Genomic DNA, 21,213 nt, shown 5'->3' with positions numbered 1-21,213 from the left:
TCCCCTGCAAGGAGTGGCTGGGGCTGTGTCAGACCCATCCCCCAAAACCTCCCCCAGCTGCAGGAAGCTCAGCATGCTCCCCTGCTTCCTGCCCGCATCACTCCTCAACTGCGGGGGGCGGGGTCCCTGTATAGGGAGCTGCTCCCCCATCTGCCCAATCCCCATGCATCCAGACTTCCCATACCCAGACACCCCCACCAAGTCTCACCCAGTACACACAGAATCCCCCAGCCCTCCATACTCAAACCCACCCCATTGAACCTCAACTCCTGCATCTGGAGTCCCCTGCACCCAGACCACCCCCAGAGATCCCTGCACTCAAACCCCCACCCCGATGAGTCCCCCCACCCCTGAACCATCCTGAACCCCCACATCCAAACCCCCACCCCACCAACCCCCAACAAGCTGCACCCAGACCCCCACCCCAGCAAGTCCCCCTCCCTGAGCACCCAGACCCCTCTGCTGGGACCCTCACACCCTGACCCCTCCACTGAGCCCCAACCATTCACCTGGAAGCCCCCGCAGAGTCCCATTGCCACTGAACCTGGAATTCCCCCCAACAAGCCTCTGTGCATTCTGATCTCCCCACACCAAAACCCCCCACTGAGCTGCCTGCACCCAGATTGTCCCACACAGAATCCTCTCACCCCACACCTGGATCCCCCCCACAATGAGCCCCTCCACACTTGGATCCTGCCTGGTTGAGCCTGCCTGCCCCACACCTGGTACGCCTGGCACAAAGGTAGGGGGACCTAGGGTATTTCTGGGGCAGACCCAGGCCTTGTGCTGTCAGTCGGGTGCAGCCTCACCACTGAATCCGTGTCTGAGGAGTGGGGAGGCTGCCTGAATCCGTGTCTGAGGAGTGGGGAGGCTGCAGGGTTCTCTCTCACCTTCGTGCAGCCAGGGGCCTGTGCTCCCCACTGCCATGCTGGAGCCTCTGCATTTATTTATTCACAAATAAAACTTGCAGAATTTTAAAATATTGTGCCCAGAATTTAATTTTTTGGCACAGAATGCCCTCAGGAGTAATTAATGATGACCTCAATGAGGAAAAACAGCAAGAAAAAAAATCAATATTAAACAAAGGGCAAAACTAGTTGGAAAGGAAATTTTATAGCTAAGCTTCTAAGAGGGAATTGCTTACAAAGAGGAATAAAAATAGTACTCAGTGTCCTTTAGAGCTTGAATATTTAGTCTGAAGTATATTGCTAAGTGCATAAACAGCTTCTTGGTTACAGATGTTAAAAATAAAACATGCTAAGAAGCTTTTATATGTATATCTTTCTATCGCAAAAAGAAAATCTAGTCTGTACTTTTGGGTGAAAGACTAACAAGCCTGATCCTGAGATATGCTTCTTGAGAGGTGCTGAAAGCTGAAACCAACAGGAGTTGAGAGCTCTCAGCATCTCACAGGATTAGGTCCCAAGTGTGTGTACACATGCTTTACTAGGTAAGCAGCATTAAGGGTGGTTTTAGAAGAGGCTCTTCCCACCGGAGGATAAGTGTGCAATGGCAGCATGGGAAGAGAGCTGGAGAAAAAAATATTAAAATAGAGTACAGGATAGCTTCAGACTAAGGAGTGAATATTAAAACTGATTTTCTGAGCAAAAGGAATGTTTTCAATACAAAATGAAGAAACCAGGATCATCCATTTTTAAACTTTCCTAGTGAAAGGAAAAAAAAAAGACTATGTTGCCACGATTACTGAATTTGGAAAGATGATCCCCAGATAACATGAAATAAAATCTTTACAACAGATCAGCACTGTTTAAGCAAACTGTCTTAAGATGCTGTCTCAAAGTATCACCAACTGTAATAACAATTTTGCTCCTTTATCAGAAAACCATTTACAATAAACAGATTTTTGACAGCCTGAGGAATGATTGCTTAAAACAGTTCTCACTGCACTTATTGCAAATGGTTTATTAATACAAGTGCAAAAAGTTTACAAAAATAATTTGATAGCTTTATTAATGCAACAGGAGTTAAACACTTTTTTTGAAAGGAATTAATTTATTTGGTTATTTTAACATCACTAATGTTACAGAAACACTGTCAAACTGTTTGGGCCCCAAGTAATGACTTGCCTTAACATTGTTATATTACAGTCTGGGGAGCTCTTCTGGATTTTAAACATTTATTTTGAGAGTTTACAGTTGCTCATTTAAAAACAAAATTATCAAGATCTGGTGTGACACACAGAAAGCTGGGTGCGCGCACACTACTGGTCTACAACAAGCAGTTTAATGACAAATGTAAACAGGCACATGCAACATTCCTGTTCATATAAGGCCTGATCCAAAGTCCACCGATTTCAATGGGAGTCTTTCCACTGACTTCATTGGGCTTTGAAATAGCAAAGTAAACAAAATGAAGACATGTCTTCTGCTCCATTACAAAGAAGGCTGAGGAGGAAGGCTGGGAGAGACAAATATTTGCCAGAAGGAAAGAAACTGTACAGAAATAAATGTTATTTTTGTAAACTTGTAAGATGGCATCAAACATCTGATAAAAACGAGAAAAACTGCATATAAAAGGTTAGCTGACAATGACCCTTTATCCTAAAGATGCCAGCTAGCTTCCAAGTGGAAGAAACCTGTAAACTAGAAGTGTTAAGGGAAATGAAAAAGCAGTATGAGGTGGAAGTAGGAGGAGACCAGAGCTTTTTGAGAGGATAGGGAGATGGGATATTTGTAGGAAAGACTGCAGGAGAGTTCCACCAAGAAGGTGCAACGTCGCGGATCGTGCATGGTTCCTTGAAGAAATAACATGGCATCCCAGTCTTTGTAGAATCCTTAGAAGAGATCTCTCTTCATGTTTGAGGCTCCAAAATTAATGTAACCTTTTTACAATTCTGGGTGCACAGCAGATCTGTTGGAGCACCTGAGTTGTTATTTCAGGAGAAAGTGAGCTGCCCAGATGTAGCGTAGTAACCAGAGCTGTCTGTGGAGAATCTCTGAGAAAGATGGACTGAATTCAACTGCAGTTCTCCAAAGTAGAAGTTCTCAAATTTCTGAAAGAGAGGAGTTAGAACCCATGAGGAATGTCCAAACAAAACAAATTGAAGCATATTTGCAGACCTGCCTGTAAAAATCAACCTTGGAAAGTCTCTTCTGATATTTAGTTCTACTTCTGTATTCATTTTGCATTTAGAATGATTCTTCAGAAGAGTTTTGTTTTTTTTTAATAGAAAGTGAGATTAGCCTTTGTCGAGGATGCCAGCTGAAGTTTAGGAAACTGAATTCCTGTAGTACATACAGCACAGTTGCAATGCCAGCTTTCACCACCTGATCTCATCCATTTGTCTCAGCCATGAACTAGACGCAGTGGTTCTTAAACTTTTGTACTGGTGACCCCGTTCACATAGCAAGCTTCTGAGTGCGACCCCCTCCCCCAATAAATTAAAAACACTTTTTTATATATTTAATGCCATTATAAATGCTGGAAGCAAAGCGGGGTTTGGGGTGGAGGCTGACAGCTCGCAACCCCCCCATGTAATAACCTCACAACCCCCTGAGGGTTCCCGACCCCCAGTTTGAGAACCTCTGAACTAGAGGGACCACACCACTAGATATGAGAAATTAATTCAGTCCCCAGGCCTATTCCAATCCTTAGTGGAGATCACCAACAAAAGGGGCCAGTCTGGGCTAACTAAAATTGGTCTTGCAATGTCCATAGGAGACTGGATTGAGAACAGATCATTCACGAGTCAAACACTGGCAATGTTTGTGGCCAGTTTGGTCCAAATTCAGATTTGTACACAAGGTGAAAGGCTCTTTATCCTAACATTAAACCCCAAACCACTGAGTCCCTCTTTATTCAAAGACTTTCAAGAACAAAACACAGTTCATCAGGGAGCCACTCCAGTAGTTAACGCCATTTATGAGCCACACACAAAAGTGACATCAGAATTCATTATAGGAAAGTTCAATACTGCTTGGAAATGCATCATGTTGAAGTATAAAGTGCTTTTCCCATTCCATTAAGATGCAGGAAATTACTCTACCTTAAAATACCAGTGATGCCTTCCAATAAAAATACTACTTTCAAACTCAGTTTAATGTTCCAATGCTGAGGGTCATCAAGGGCCTGAATGGTATGGTCTCCCTACCCCGGGGGAACTTACAAACCCTCATTCAGTCTGTCCCCTATTGAATTTTATATCTGTCCCTGTAAACTCTGGCTCAAGACAGTCACACACAGCTCTTCCTGCCATTATGGAACATGCAAACATTAATGGCTAGGAAACACTCAGTTCATTAAAGCCTGCCCTTCTAGGGCCAATGATGCATTGATTTTTCCATATGTCATCATCTTAAACCCAAGATCTAGTGCCTCTACACGAGGATGCACTTTCCCCTTTCCAAAATGCATGCAGGTCTCCCCAGCACTGATTTATACAATTTACCTCTATTGCTGGCTTTGACAAACTGGTTCGACATTGCAAATACCCCTTTCTGTAAAAAACCCCACTGTACTGGAAATGCTCATGGGACAATTCTTGATTTTATTCTAAAGTGAATTCAGCTCTGGTGAAAGCTGCTTGATTAATAGCTTTGGAGATGGAAATTCCCTATTTATCCACAGGAGAACTAATGAAAGCCTCCCCTCCCCCGCCCCCCAATGCTGCACCAGCAGAGTGCTCCAGTTGTGGCCTGGATGCACCAACTCCAGCAGTAGGAGCGTAGTTGAGTCATCAAGACTAATACAACCCTCTGCACCTCTGTATGAAACTACCAGTTGTCCACTAGGAACTGGGCTAAGAATAGCAATTTATTCATAGTCACCAAACTATTACATAGTAACTTTTTGTTTACTCTCAATACCAGCATAGGATAGATTCAAACCAGTGACCAACATGACAAAGGCTGTCCCCCCCATTACCAATCAGCCAGTTCATGGTGATCTTCATAACATCTGCCCATGACCTATTTTTTAAATTAGTAACTACTAAAACATTTTATCTCCATTTATTAATTCTGTTCTCTTCTTTTAGAATCTAGTATACACCTAACTAGATCCCACTGTCAACTCACTTCTAACAGGGCTTTAGTGGTGGAATTACCAAATTCATCATTCATAATCCTATTAAGTTAGAGAAACTGGCTGCAAGTCACCAAAAGGTAATTACAAGAATACACTTGGCATTGACAGAAGCCAGCTGCCCTGCTAATGGGGATCTCTCAGATTTATCTCCTGGCAGGAGGCTCTCCCACAGTAGTGGTCACTGCATTCTTGTAAACATGAGGAAGGAAGGGGGCAGATTTTGCTTCTAAGGCAGAAATTCAAGTCACTATAAGGAGATGGACTTTACAATTGTCACCCACTTCTTCATACCTAGGTACTCTTTTTTTCTAACGAGTTCTGCCCTCCCCTCACTGCCCAATCCATTTGCATGGAAGAGAGCTGCTTTTCCAAGCAGTGCGTTAGTCAAGTTTCCTCCTTTATCTAGGAGGTTCACTCCTGCGATGCTTCTAGCCCCCCGAGACACTGGAATGAGAGGTCACTCCCAAACCCCAATCTCCCAAATGCTAAGTGCTCTTCCTGTCTAGATCCTTGGGCAAGCTCAATTTCAGCTCTTTCACCTATTTATCTACCTCCGTGGAGGAATCTGCTGAGGTCTATTACTTGAGTTCGGGAGAAACGCTTTTCCTGTTCAGAATTTTTGTCATCTCCTCCTCTTGCGCTGTGCGGAGTTTTGAGGATTGGATGGATACAGCTCAGCTAGCAGGAATTTAACTGAAATGCAGCTATATCTCTAACAGAGCACACACCATTTAAAATGAGATATTTTAATAAAGTAGCTAAACAGTAGGAAGCATGAAAGATGAGAAATGACTGAGAAAGGCCAAACTCCATTCTATACAATTATAAAGATTAAGTATTTTCCCGGAAGCTTCCGAAGTTCACATTAGAGCACAGAGGACCACAGTGTCTCATTGACAAGCATTAGTAAAGGTAAAATGATTTCCTCTCTTTTTTTTTTTTTTTTTTGCTTTGATTGCACTGAAGATCTGAAGAATAATTTTCCTTACATCTCCAGACCAGGCTTAGTGTCAATTGGCCTGAAATCTACCAACCATAAGAAAACTTTAAAACTCTCAACTCTGTCAAGATGTTCATACAGTTTATTCCCCGCCCACTCCCGCACTGGACCTTATAACCCTCTCCCTTGGAAAAAGAGAACACAAATCTGCTTCCTCAACAAAAATGATCACCCCATCAATGCTTACACCATAGAGATTGCTGTAAAGTTCTTGTGAATCCGGACACGTTGGCATTTTAAGTTATTTTAAAGAGAAAACCGAAGCATTTATTTTTGTGGGAAAAATAATATACTCAGAATTCCATGAACTTTGCAAATAAATAATAAATTACATGTTGGGGTGGTCCAGTCCCAACAGCAACTCACTGAAATCAAATCCATACAAAACAGTTTATAATAGCAATCCTTTCAAAATAATTACTTCTGCAATCTTTCAATATAGCAGATTGGTTTTGTTTATAAGTAATGTCTCAAAATAATAAGTGGCAGCATTAATTAAAAAAAAATCTCTTGAGTAGCATCAGTCATTTTGTCAGTAAGATCAGATGCTTTCCATTCATACGATGCAAGAAGTGAAGAGCTTCTACTCCCTTGGCTTTTTTTAAAGAAGAGACAGAGGTGTGTGATGTGTGTGTGTTTTACCCAGGAATAAAACTGCTGAAACTCTTGAGTTTTAGGACATGTCTACACTAGAGACCTTTCAGCGACACAGCTGCACCACCGTACGATCTCCTGTGTAGCTGCTTTATGCTGGCAGGAGAGAGCTCTCCCATCGACACAATTAAACCACCCCCAACGAGCGATGGTAGCTCTGTCGGCAGGAGAGAGTCTCCCACCAACATAGCGCAGTCCACACCGGCGCTTCTGTCGGTGAAACTTATGTTGCTCGAGGGGGTGTTTTTTTCACACCCCGGAGTGACATAAGTTATACCGACAAAAGTGCTAGGGTGGACAGTGTTAGTAATAAAGCTGTACATTCTCAAAGTAAACAAGCTACAAGGACAACCATAGCCATTTTTCCTGCCTTTATTTCAAGACTTCTACACTTTTACTGACACTTCCTCACTCCTTCAGGGTCCCAATGACAGAAGCAATCAGAGTCCCCAGATACCGATCCTGGGTAGCATTGCCACCTATCTAGGTTTTCCCAGCATCATCCCTTTTTTGAAGTAGCTGTTCCGGGAAATCTGAAGGGGCATTGCCCGCTGTCCAGTTTTATGGGCTCAGGATCATCCCTGGTGTCCTGTACCACAGAGGTGTCAATGGTATGGATAAAAACAAGAGTGTAACTGGAAGGCCCTGAATATTTTATATCTTTGTTCAATCAGGAAATCCCAAATCCTCAAATACAATTAGGAAAGGGACCTTTTAGCTCCTAGAGTGGGATCATCCTCCAAAGTCCCAAAAACATCAAAATGGGGTTTCCTGGTTGAACAAAGTTATAAAACATTCAGGGACCTCAGCTACCAGAAACCGTTTCTAGGATCACCCTCCCCCTTTGAGAGAGTGAGAGTGTCTTGGTAAGAACCAAGGCAGAGCTGGAAAAGAAAATTCCCTTTGGCTTCCTCACCCTCGAGGAAACTTGCTCACAATGAGCTGGAGCACAGCCAATGAAATGCTTTCTGTAACATACTTCAGTGGGACAGAAAAATGATGTGTAGAGGACATTATGTTCTAAGTGGGTAATGTGCTAACTCTAAAAACCGTCCAATCCTCATTTTCTTCCCACTTGCTCAGTTTTCATTCACACACCTTGCTAAAGACTGTGGGGAAATAGTCACAGATCAATAGGTAGTATCTAGCAGAAGAGATCAACATGGTTACCAAAAGCTGAACCATTTGACTGGACTGGGGTATGAGGCTCAGCAAAAGAACATTAATTCTATAAATCCTACACACACTGAAAGATTGACTGTCTTGCTTCCTCAAGAATAAACAAGAGCTTTTTTATTACTGCAAATGAAGGTGGATTTGATGGGCGCAAAGGTCAGTTCACATAATCAACACCATACTTGCCTTTGCTTTTCTTGGATTTACACTACTAAAAGCATGTTGAGTGAATCTACTCATTAGCCCAAGTGCCTTCCCCCTAAAAAAATTGACTTGGAGCTGGAGAATATGTTGTACGCGTTTCAAACTGGGTCCCAGAGTGTCCTTAGTCAAACAAATGCACACAGAGGTAGGTGGTGTCACCCAAAATACCACTGATAAGCACAGTATGGATGCCTAAACGGATGTCAGAGCCTTCCAAAAGAGACCCTCTGAAAGAAATATACTAAACAGAGGAAGCTTCCAAGGGAAGTGAGATGACACACACATCCCTTTACTTTTAATCCAGCAGTCTGGGAGATCCATTGTGCCGATCCAAATCTATAGGGAGTGCATAAGTGCAGGTGTTGCAAATTCTTTATGTTGTGACTCCTTCCCACTGAAGCAGGCACACAGTGACAGTGAATAGGGAATAAGCAGTCTCCACCTCTCCTTACACAAACTACTTAATGATGGGGAGGGGCGCACAGTAACACCACATTTGGGAGAATGCAGGAGCTATTACTTAGTTGTTTCCCATGGGAGCAACTAGCCAAAAAGGGGACAGAGAATATACAGAGTCATGTCTACCCTTCCTCCCACATAAGCCAGCAGAATTCCTCCTGCACCTTCTCACCTTCTGAAAACAGGCTGTGTCTTAAAGGCACACACTAGTAGGCACTTATCAAGAGTCCAGTGCCCTTCAGCAGCAGGGGGGCTGTATGTTTTTTGCCGCCCCAAGCACGGCAGTCAGGCGGCCTTCGGCGGCATGCCTGTGGGCGGTCTGCGGTCACGCGGATTTGGCGGCGTTTCTGCAGGTGATCTGCCGGTCCCGCGGCTTCGGCGTACCTGCCGCCGAATTACCGCCGAAACTGCGGGACCGGCGGACCTCCCACAGGCATGCCGCCGAAGGCTGCCTGACTGCCGCCCTCACAGCGACCGGCAGGCCGCCCCCTGCAGCTTGCCATCCCAGGCACGCGCTTGCTGCGCAGGTGCCTGGAGCCGCCCCGTTCAGCAGATTATTATATAAAAAAATCCACTTCTAAATTTCTCCCCATACCACACCGTATGGACAGTCATTTATTTTGAACCAAAGAGATCTAGAATCAAAATGATTGTCATTTTTATAGTCCTGGTCCCCCTCATGTTAGACCAGTGGTCTCCAACCTTTTTATGCCCAAGATCACTTTTTGAATCTAAGGGCAACCCAGGATCTACCCCTCCCCTTCCCCAAGGCCCCGCCCCTTCCCCAAAGTCCCACCCCGCTCACTCCATCCCCCCTTCTCTCCGTTGCTGCTCTCCCCCACCCTCACTCACTTTCACTGGGCTGGGTCAGGGTGTTGGGGTTCAGGAGGTGGTGCGGGCTCTGGGCTGGGGCCAAGGGGTTCGCCGTGTGGGAGGAGGCTCTGGGCTGAGCCTGGAGCAGGGGGTTGGGGTGGAGGATGCAGGCTCTGGGAGGGAGTTTGGGTGCGGAAGGGGGCTCTGGGCTGGGTCAGTGTGTGAGGAGCAGGAGGGGGTATGGGGTGCTGGCTCTGGAAGGGGGGTCAGGCCTGGGGCAGAGTGTGGGGATGCAGGAGGGGATACAGGGTGCTGGCTCTGGGAGGGGGGGTCAGGGCTGGGGTGCAGGAGGGGGTTCAAGGTGCAGGAGAGGGTATGGGGTGCTGGCTCCAGAAGGGGGCTCAGGGCTGGGGTGCAGGAGGGGGCTTGGGGTGCTGGCTCTGGGAGGGGGCTCAGGGTGGGGCTTGGGGTGCAGGAGGCGGTATGGGGTGCTGGCTCTGGGAGGGGACTCAGGGATGGGGGTTGGGGTGCAGCCTTCCACCGGAAGCACTGACCTCTGGTGGCTCCCGGTCAGTGGTGGGCACAGCGAGGCTAAGGCAGGCTCCCTGCCTACCCTGGCCCCACACCGCTCCCAGAAGGGGCCAATGCGCCCCTGCAGCCTTTGAGGGTGTGCAGGGGGCACATGGCTCCGTGCACTGCCCCTCTGGGCAAGCACCACCCCCACAGCTCTCCCGGCCAATGGGAGCTGCGTGGGCAGTGCTTGCAGGCAGGCAGCAGCGTGCAGAGGGAGACTCTTGCCCCCCCCCACCCTCCGGGGCTGCACTGGCCGCTTTCAGGAGCGGTGTGAGGCCGGGGTAGGCAGGGAGTTGTCTTAGCAGCAGCCACACTGCACTGCCGCCGGAGATCGCAATCGACTGGGAGATCCCCTAGGAGATCGACTGGTTAGTGACCACTGTGTTAGACACTCCTGTTGGAAGTTTAAAAATAAACTATTCCTGTCCAGAGGTTCATTCCCCTCTACTATGCACAGATTACACTGCAGGGTACTCCAGGCGTGCTGGCAGTCATTTTATAACAAAGAAGATGGAACACTGAAGTATTTGTTTTGGTAACTGCACGCACAATTAAACATTGCCAATGTAAGCAAAAATGTGATAAACTTCAGTCCAAATTTCAACAGTATCCTTTTTAAAGAGGCTGTAAGTTGAAGCAGGCCATCAAAAATAGGTGCATTTTTTTCTGCATTTTTAAAAACACACTTAATTACTTATTGCAAAAATACATTAAAACTCGTAACATTTCAAGATGAACTATAACTGTGCCCACATTACTTTTCAGCACCTTTTATCTTATGCATTTGTAAAGCACTCATCACCATACTACTTATGTCCTGTGGCTTCCTCTAGACAACCTTCCCAGAATAAGTTGATACCTCTGTTTTCAAGCCTTGGAACAGCAGTGGTAAATCACAGAGCTAAACCACAAAGACAGCAGCAAAGCACTTCAGCTCCATTTATTCAGAGCGGGAATGCCAGCACAAACTGGTGCTTTTAAATCATCTACATTGGTGCAATATGAGAAATATTAATGGATTTGTCTGGAGAGGCAATGGGCGGCAGAAGGACAAAAGGCAAGAGGAGGGAAGGAAGCAATGGTATTTAAAACTTCCTTCACGTAATCTTTTAAGATTGCACTTTCAGCTGCTTGGCCTGGATTTTGGTGCTATTGTCAGGATTACTGATAAATCTGAAAGCTTTACTTTGCCTCAAGTGGCATGGCCAAAATCAGTGTGTCCAAGCAGTTCTCCTGAGAGTCTCAATACTCAAAATGCCAAAAGGAACAACTCACTGCAATGCCTTGCAATTAAAAACTACCATCAAAGAGCTGCATTATCACTAGATAAAACACAGAGAGAGAGAGAGAGAGAGTCTGCAGGGAGATCAGTCTGTTGCAAACTCCAGCCACATAAGTACTGCCTTAGGGTAGGGCTACTGTAGATTAACCGTACAAAACTGTCCCTGGTGAATCAGCACTGCAGCGTAGCTGAGGCATATTGGGTCACTAGTCTGTGACCGATTAACCTAAAAAATTAGCTTCCCTTTTCATGGATATGATAGGCCCAAGTGTTTCAACCTGAAGCAAGTACCAAAAATATGAACTCTCTCTTTTGGGAAGCAGAGGAGTAAGAGGCAGTGGCTAGTATACATATATAAAAAAAAAATCAAATGCCTACCATGGTAGATGGTAGGATAATACAGCAATCTCTTTTCTCTCCAGTATGAAGGTGCTGCACATTTGTTAAAATTGCTTACTGGAATCTACACGTATGCAGTGTGCTCGGATGACTTTGCTCTATCCCTGCTGGTGTGCATCTCTTACAAAAATGAAATTCTGAAATGCAGCATGCGGTTAGCAAACCAGCACTTTTCACACACAAGGCACAGTGCTGGGAATTAGTAGACAGAAATGTCAGGCAATGGAGACATGCAGAGACTGCTTATGCTAGGATATCAAATTCAGGCTCAAAAGGGGGGTTTACAGATAGAAAGGGTCAGCGGGTTTACAGATAGAAAGGGTCAGCTGCTTTACATACTGTGACAGCAGCCACCAACTTCCCCAACCACATCCACTACTTAGCTGGTCCTGATCAGAAGCTGCATTCGAGTATATGAAAGAATAATTGAAAACCAAAGTAGAATTAAAAAGACAAGTTCCAAGGCACTAACAGGTGTGATGCTGGAAAGCAGCACAACAGACATTCACCTGCATGTTAATCTGCTCGCCTGATTATGAACACACACAACTGGCCAAGCAGAATCCTGTGTGGAAGTACACCATCCTCAAGAGCATGGGGGGTTGTGTGGGGGGGGGGGGGGGAAAGAGGTTGTTACCAATCCCAGATTTCACCAAAGCATCTGGCTGGTCAGTGCAGAAGGTTCGGTCCCATATTAATTTTCAGAGAAGCTGGGAGAACAGAAATTCTGTTCGGAACTGTATACCCAGCAGACCTTCCCCTCTCTGGGGACACTTCAAGCAGTGCCAGGTTAGTGAGGTACAGGAGCCCAGTGATAGCGGAAGCCTTTAAAACTAGAAAAATCTAAACTTAGATGAAATAAAAACTCTCCTATCTCTGAAAAGTAGCAGTAGGTTAGGGACGCATTTCCCTTTAAATAACACCAACACATTAGCCAGCCCACTAAATTGCAGAGAAGATCCAGTGGCATTTCTTAAAACGAATACAACCCCTCTAAAATCTGAACTAACAGCATAAAGCAACCTATTCATTAATTTTTAATCCACCCACAGCTTTTTCAAAGTCCACTCCAGGACAGAGGTCTACACAAAAGGATGGGTGGTTTCCTAGAAGAAAAAGGATGCTCTGCAAGTTAATCAAAGTCGAGAGATCAGAAGGCACTTTCTGGGTGTCTTTGGGCAAATCAAAGTCTCTCCATACTTCAAACTATCAGTCTGCCAAATGAAGATCATGCTATTTATCTGTCTGACAGGAGTACTGTATAATTTAATGTTTGTATAGTATTTTCATAGCTTGTGATGGAATATGCTATAGAAGAGCAAAGTATCATCATGATTCATCACTCTGAAGAATTTGGCTAAACCAGAAGCCTGATACCAATATAGACTAGAGAGGATAGGGCACTTAGCTAAGTATGTCTCCCCACCAACCAAAGGATAAAATTCAGCAAAGGTAGTGAGGATACAATCTTCCCCTTGAGACAACTGATATTGGTACCAAGGAAGAGCGGAAGGACTAGTAAATCAAAGTGATCGATGGCAAAATCACTCAGGACAAAAATGATTTATAAAAATGGAGGTGAATTTTAGAGTTCATGAATGTGTGCAACAGACAGCTCTAAATACAGTACAGCTTTGCGAAGCACCAAGCTTGCACTTTGCCATCTGTTCCCACACAGCTCTGCAAGTGAACCTCAAGTGTTTCACGTAAACACCCTGCTATTCCAGTACTGGGCCCCCATTGAGCTGTCTAATGCACCTCAATCCTAATTTGCATCACTCACCTTTTCCACTTGGAACACCCAAACAGATCTGCAACTGCTTCTTAGCTCTGTGTTGCACTCCTGCTGTTCCTATCAAGTCTGTCTAGAGAAGAATTTGCCAGTAATAGTAAATTTTGGGCAAATGCCCTTCAAGACTATGCTGAGAGAAAGCCAAACTCATTTCATTTGTGACCAAACCTAAATTTCAACTTAATCCTCTAAAACAGGTGTAGCCAAACTGTGGCTCGTGAGCCACATGCGGCTCTTCTACAGTTAAGTGCGGCTCGCTGAGCCCACCACATACCCCCCACCCCGCTCTCCACCTGCCAGACTGCGGGGGGAGTGGGGGCTTAGGGCTCCTGCCCTGCAGCGGTGGTGGGACTAGGGGATTCTTCCCTGCAGGGAGGGGGAGGAGGGTGGCGTCATCTAAGGGCTTTGGCCCCATGCCCCAGTAGCACCGCTCCGCAGGGCAGGTTGTGTGTGTCTTGAGGCTCTTGAACTTCTGAAGATTATTGTATGCAGCTCGGAGTGTCAGTAAGTTTGGCCACTCCTACTCTAGAAGTTAAAAATTCTCTATTAGCACATGGAAGAAAAGATACAAACTTGCAATCAAACATACAACCTGGCAACATGTCAAATTCTGGGAAGTTTGTTCAATTAACAGCTTTCTATTTTCACATTCAAAATATGTTTTCTGAAGCATTTCAGTGCCAAAAATGATTTTACTCTAGTTATTATTCACTCCGGGCTCTGTTACCCCAATGATTATCTGACAGAGGTTTAATGATGTTTGGAAGCTTTCCAGCAATAATGTAGAAGGACTGCAGAAAGAGCAGGCAGACAGGTGCTGATCCAGAGAGGCAGCTCCTTATAATGCACACCACCTTCTGTCAAAACTAGAAAGCTGCTCCCTTTTAATGGCTTTTAAGGCATGCTAGCCAGATGATGAACAAAACGCTTAATTATTGCACAGGTGTTCTATGATTAAGATGTGCTCCAGAGGAGTTCCACAGCAAGCACAGAAAAAAAATTACTGGGAGTGGAAGAGAGGGAAGGCATTTTACCTTCACAAGCACATCTCACACCAGGGCTTCAAAATCAGAAAGACAAAGAACAAACATGTCAGATAGATATTTGGATCATTTGTTTTGTTCTGCAAGCACACATCTGGCTCTGACCCACTCCCTCTTCCCCAGTGACATGCACTGTAATCCTTATGCTCTCGATAAGGTGATGAACAACCCTTAAATGTTATTTCTTGCATCCTAGATTTCTGAAGTGGCCGTAGAATATATGCATGTACATATTTTATCACAGATACAATGAAGCAATATGGACTTCAGTGTGGTAGAACGTCTAGCGTCATAAAAATTCTAATAATCCATTCACTATTTTCCCAATTTATATACAATGCAAATACAAATACCATAATTTATCACAAATTCATCATTCATTTTTCTCTCAATTCTATTAAGTGGTTTTGCAACAAAGCAAATAAACATGAAATTATTACAACTGAGCTTTTAAAAAAGTCTCAGTGTAAACCACAGCGCAAAACAAAACTACTTATATATTTTCTTAAATAAAAGGAAACAAAATTAAAATCAACCTCTTATTAAATCAGCTATGCTTTGGCTTTTAAAGCACTAAACATGTAATCAGTTCTTACTGGAAAGTTATCTTTACTTATTAAGAATGGGGGGGTAGAATTTGTGGACCGTATGTGATTTTTTTAAAGTTTTCTTTTATTGGATCAAAGTAAAGCACATACAAAAGCAAAGAAATAAATATTTGCTATAAAAATAAGAAAGCACTATATAACATTGGCTGTTGTGCACAAATTTCATGCAACAATCCCAAAACTCATAAACATACTGTCGGTATAGATAATATAGTAGCCAACATTTTAAACACAGGTGCAAAGCCAACATTTGGATACATGAATGAATGAATTTTCAAAAACATTCAGCATCAACGGCATCCAGTAAAGTCTATAGGAGCTGCAGCATGCTCCACACTTTTGAAAAATACACCATTTATTTAGGTGTCTAAATACAGCTTTAAGATTGAGATTTTTTCAAAGCTATGCAGGGGATCTGCCACATAACTTATATTTAAATTAATGCCACCTCTCTTCCCGCCCCACCTTGAGGAGGATGTGGTTGTAGTACTCACAGGACTTCAGTGATCCCCAGCTTGCATGCAGGGGATTTAGGGCTGTTACAGGGGCTGATATAGCTTAAAGCAGTCGGCATAGAACCATCTCCACAATTTGGCTGCTTCCACCACAGCGATTACTAGAACAGCTGAGGACTGAGTCTGGTTCACAGAGAGGCCAACGATTACTGACAGCAATTTAGGACCTTCTTCTTACCATTGCCATCTTACTTTAAAAAAAAAAAAAAAAAAGGAAGAAGACGATGACGAAGACACTACTTCAGGCTCTATTTATCTCCCAGTTATGTTTTAGTATCTGGTAGATGTGAAAAATTCACAGGCTGGTTGGAAATGTAACAGATGGTTCCTTCTCCTCAACTGCTGTTCTATGAAATCACAGTTCATTGTGAAATTGTGGGATGACTGCATCAACGATGAGTGTGTGATACATAAGCTAGGGGCAATGGGAAGGTAGTCAGTCAGACATACTGCATCATGACAGTTAAATTAATCTGACAGGTGCTTGCTGTTGTTTCGTAAGGCAAGACTCTTTGGGGCCAGCTGACGGGCTCTCTCAGTGGAGGCCTTTCCCTTTGAAATTCACTCTCCTTCACAAGCACAAATCTTGCAATGTTCAGGGCGCAATGCAAGACATTTGTTTTAGGTTCCGATTCTCTCTTTTCTCCATCAGTTTATAAAATAAATGCACTTCAACTATATAAATAAGGCCTAGCTGCTATGGTGAAAGCACTTTGCAAATCAACAAATAAATACAAGTGTGTCTCAGAATTAACTGAATTACTAGTTGTCTTTGAAAACACCAGACTTTTGCACATTTACAGGTTGCTAACTTTCTAAAGTCTACTATACATAAAACTGGTGAATACAGGGTTGAACATGTCTTTGAAAAAGTTTCACAACTCCTGAATTAACTTATTAATTTCCAAAGCGTGGCCCACCTCTTACCAACAGAGGTCACCTGCAGCCCACCTCTCCTCCTAATCGAGAACAACTATGCAACATCCTTGTGGCCCCACGCTGTACATACTACAGCAAATGCTTATATGCAGCTAGGCTGACCCATTTCCAGCGGCTTCCATAATTGTTTATGCTTATTTTTGCAATAAAGAGGTTGAATGCCCGTAGAAGCAACTGGAAACAAGGAGCAGCTGCCACCAGCATACGATCAGCCAACTCTACTCAGACCACGAGTGGTCCATAGAGTACAGCCTAGGAATCACTGAGTTAATTCATACAGACTCAGGAAATTATAATACAAATGGACCCAAACGCCTTTTGGATAAACCACCTCCCTTTCCTAATCAACTTGTTCTTTCTCATGTACTTCAACACTATGTCTCTGTATTCTATTAAGGAACCATTGTAATTCAACTCTTGACAGTTACTGGTGAAAACCATCTCCTGAATACCAAAGATGTGAAGTTGGTGATTGCTGTCTATGGCAGAATAGTGATTTCAGGGAAACTAAGAGATGGGACGTCCACTGGAGTAACAAGGAGGAGATGGGCAAGGAAAAGAAGAAACAGGAAGGAGAGCTACTGAATTCCTAGAGCTTGATTTTCAGAATTGCGGAGCACTCTCAACTCCAACTAAAGTCAACAGAAGTAGAGGGTGCTCAGCAACGCTGAAAGTCAGATACCTGGTCTACTGACACATGGTCATCAAATCACATAGCAAAGCTAAAGACCACTCAGGCTAGCTAGTACAACCTTCATCCATTATATTTTCCCCTCACGTGACTTGTCTCAGCTTTTCTGAATACTTCCAGTGACTTCCTCTTTAGTCTACTTTAATGACTGACAACTCAAACAAAATTTTTTCTCAATGCCTAATATGAATTCTCATTTTCCACTTCAGATCAGTACTCCTTGTTTTGCCATACTCAGATGATGTGTAAAAGCCTTTTTCTTCACGGATGTTATTTCAATGGAAGTATTTATACAGTGACCTACATTTAACTCTTTTCCCAGATTGTAGATCAACTTTTGTACGGTCTCATATTCAACACTGTCCTCCAATCCTAGTGTCATTCTAATTGCCCTTTTTAAATCCAGTATAGCATTTCAGTATCCTTTAAATAATGCAAGGATCAGAACTGAATGCAATATTCTGTACTCTGCAAAGTGGCATTACCGTCTTTGAAATTTTGCTTTTGATTCTTCTTTAAATATACTTGAGAAAGTACTAGCTCCACTCCTCCCGCCCCACCCCCCAATATAATAATGCTGCATTACAGGTTTCTGTTCAGTTTTTCTCTTATCCTGTCTTTTTCTGATTCAAAACTTTCTAAATAGTTCTCTCTCATTTTATACTGGTTACCATTTCTCCCCAAATGTATTACTTTGGATTTATTTATAGTGTGTCACCTTGCTGACTGCAACGAAAAATCTCTAATCTTTTCCGACTGTTCCGCAGTTTTGATGACTCCTTATGTATATTTCCTATCCCTTTGATTTTGTATTGTCTGTAAATTTAACTTGAAACAGAGTCTATTTCCTCAAGATCATTAAAAAAACAACTAAACAGTATAGGTCCGAACACTGATTGCTGTGGAACACCATGAAAAACATTCCCTATCTGGAGGTGGTACTATTATTATTCTATTCACAGTCAGTCAGGCAGCTGTTAATCCATGTTATTGTATTTTTACCTAGGCAGTTATTTTTCCTATCTCATAATACATTTTTTTTAATGTGGTACTATATTCAATGCCTTAATGAAATCCAAATACTGCATATTATGTCCACTGCACATTCTTGGCCACCAACATAAAATTATAGCAGAGAATACTATCACATTCACTTGGCAAGATGTGTTTTTAATTAGTTCTTGTTTATCAATCAATAAATATCTTTTTTCCCCCTCAAATGTAGGCAGATGCAGTCCCTTAACATACTATTTAATCATCTGTATTAAAGCAGAACCTACAGGCCCCAACTGAGATCAGGGCCTCACCGCACTTGGTACTGTTCATACAATAAGAAGAAGTCCTTGCCCAGAAGACCTTACAATTAGGGCTGTCGATTAATCGCATTTAACTCACACGATTAACTAAAAGAAAACTATTAAAATTAATCGCGATTAATCACACTGCAAACAGTAGAATACCAATTGAAATGTATTAAATATTTTTGGATGTTTTTCTACATTTTCAAAAGTGTACAGTGCTCACTATAATATTTTTTATTACAAATATTTGCACTGTAAAAATGATAAACAAAAAAATAGTATTTTTCAATTCACCTGTAGTGCAATCTCTATGGTGAAAGTGTAACTTACAAATGTAGATTTTTTTTTTGGTTACATAACTACACTCAAAAACAAAACAATAAAATTAAAACTTTAGAGCCTACAAGTCCACTCAGTCCTACTTCTTGTTCAACCAATCATTAAGAGAAACAAGTTTGTTTACATTTATGGGAGATACTGCTGCCTGCTTCTTATTTGCAATGTCACCTGAAAGTGAGAACAGGCATTCAAATGGCACTTTTGTAGCCAGCGTTGCAAAGTATTTACATGTCAGATATGCTAAACATTTGTATGCCCCTTCATGCTTTGGCCACCATTCCAGAGGACATGCTTCCATGCTGATGATGCTCGTTAAAAAAATAATGCGTTAATTAAATTTGTGACTGAACTCCTTGGGGGAGAATAGTATGTCTCCTTCTCTGTTTTACCCACATTCTGCCATATATTTCATGTTATAGCAGTCTTGGATGATGACCCAGCACATGTTCGTTTTAAGAACACTTTCACAGCAGATTTGAAAAACGCAAAGAAGGTACCAATGTGAGATTTCTAGAAACAGCTACAGCACTCGACCCAAGGTTTAAGAATCTGAAGTGCCTTCCAAAATTTGAGAGGGTCGAGGTGTGGAGCATGCTTTCAGAAGTCTTTAAAGAGCACAAGGCTAACCTTCTCTATCATAACTTCAAATATGTTGCCCATGACAGAGATTAGCCATTAAACAAATTGGTTCGTAGTTTCCATTATCTTTTTATTTTCTTTTACTCTTTTTAGAGATTAATTTTTCTGATGAGATTCAGTTGATTTTTCACAGCTGCATCCCACCAACTGTCTCCTTTGATTTTTTGCCTATGTACCTATTAATACGCAACAGAAATATAATTTATATGTCAAGGTTAATCTATTTACTTACCCAAAGTTAGTTACCATCTTCTTTAAAGATAACTACAATTACTCCTTTGTTACCACTACCCCAACCAACAAAACAAAAACCCACTCAATTCTCATGCAACAAGAATCTAGATGTTTTTGCATCCTATCTTGGACCTTCTTTATTTCAGATGTACCAGCAAATTATACCCATTATATATTTGCATGTTTAATCTTCTTAAACTACCCTATGGTCTGCTTTCTGACCAGATTTATGCCACCAAAGACCAACATGGTCTTTGCATGTTTACTGACTTTGAACAATTTCAGCACTTTAGTGCTTGGACCTTGTGTGTGTTGCTTGCTGAACATGGCTAGCCACAAATTCCATTTTATTTTATTTAGAACTTAGTATTTATCTCAGCATCATTCTCCCAATCAAAAAGGGCTCAACTTAACTCCTTCCAGAGCTGTCAACCATAAAGAGCTACTGAAGGTTCTCTCTATGAGGTAATGCAAGGTATTCCTTATGAAGCAATCTACTACAGTAACTCCTCACTTAAAGTCGTCCCAGTTAATGTTGTTTCGTTGTTACGTTGCTGATCAATTAGGGAACATGCTCGTTTAAAGTTGTGCAATGCTCCCTTCTAACGTCGTTTGGCAGCCGCCTGCTTTGTCCACTGCTTGCAGGAAGAGCAGCCTGTTGCAGCTAGTTGGTGGGGGCTTGGAACCAGGGTGGACTGGCAGCCCCCCATCAGCTCCCCGCACCCCTAAGTTCCCTGTGCAGCAGCTGCCCAGCAGGCTACCAATTACAGCTGTCTCTCCCCACACTGCCATGTGCTGCTCCTGCCCTCTGCATTGGAGCTGCTCCCCAAGACTCCTGCTTGCTGTACGTGGGGGAGGGGTGGAAGAGGGGGGCTGTCAGGGTGTCCCCCTCACCCCTGCTCCTGCACCCCACTTACCCCATTTTCCATAGAGCAGGGGGGATACACAACAGGGCTCAGGATGGAGGGAGCTTGCTGGCAGCAGCTGAGGTCTCAGCAAGCTGATCTAATTAACAAGGCAGTGTACTTAAAGGGGAAATGCGCATCTCTCTCACACACACACTCTGTCTCTGTCTGCGATGCTCTCTCCCCTCCCTCCATTCCTGCTGCTTGTAGAGTGTGAGAGCTAACTCTTGAGGGCTCAGCCAATTGCTAGTTCATCATTTAGCAGTAAGGCATTCCCTGGGAAATATCCCACCCTCTGACTCCTCCACCTCAACCAAGCTTCACAATCATCATCACTGTGTACCAGTATTAAATTGTTTGTTTAAAACTTATACTGTGTGTGTGTGTGTGTGTGTGTGTGTGTGTGTGTGTGTGTGTGTGTGTGTGTGTGTGTGTGTGTGTGTATATATATATATATATATATATAAATAGTCTTTTGTCTGGTGAAAAAAAATTCTCTGGAACCTAACCCCCTCATTTACATTAATTCTTATGGGGAAATTGGATTCGCTTAACATCATTTCGCTTAAAGTCGCATTTTTCAGGAACATAACTACAATGT

The 21,213-nt window shown here is 43.1% G+C and overlaps 1 protein-coding gene across 6 annotated transcripts in view; it reads right to left on the bottom strand.

Annotated features, from left to right (window-relative positions):
- Nucleotides 1-1,994: 1,994 nt before the first annotated feature.
- Nucleotides 1,995-21,213, bottom strand: part of ASCC1 (activating signal cointegrator 1 complex subunit 1) — a 60,651-nt gene continuing 41,432 nt past the window's right edge. For 5 of the 6 annotated variants that reach the window (XM_026651014.2, XM_024201873.3, XM_026651017.1 and 2 more), the window contains one exon: nucleotides 1,995-3,013. In XM_026651014.2, the coding sequence (XP_026506799.1) occupies nucleotides 2,977-3,013 (37 nt within the window). In that variant the 3' untranslated portion in view covers nucleotides 1,995-2,976. Of the gene's footprint in view, nucleotides 3,014-11,945; nucleotides 12,007-21,213 lie in introns of all 6 variants that reach the window. The other variant, XM_026651015.2, reaches the window with a different exon arrangement.

The sequence above is a fragment of the Terrapene carolina genome, unplaced genomic scaffold (genome assembly GCF_002925995.2).
Source record: "Terrapene carolina triunguis isolate 2854851 unplaced genomic scaffold, T_m_triunguis-2.0 Scaffold95, whole genome shotgun sequence".
Taxonomy (NCBI): Eukaryota; Metazoa; Chordata; order Testudines; family Emydidae; genus Terrapene; species Terrapene triunguis.
The sequence above is the reverse complement of the archived record's forward strand: the minus strand, read 5'-3'. Positions and strand labels throughout refer to the sequence as shown.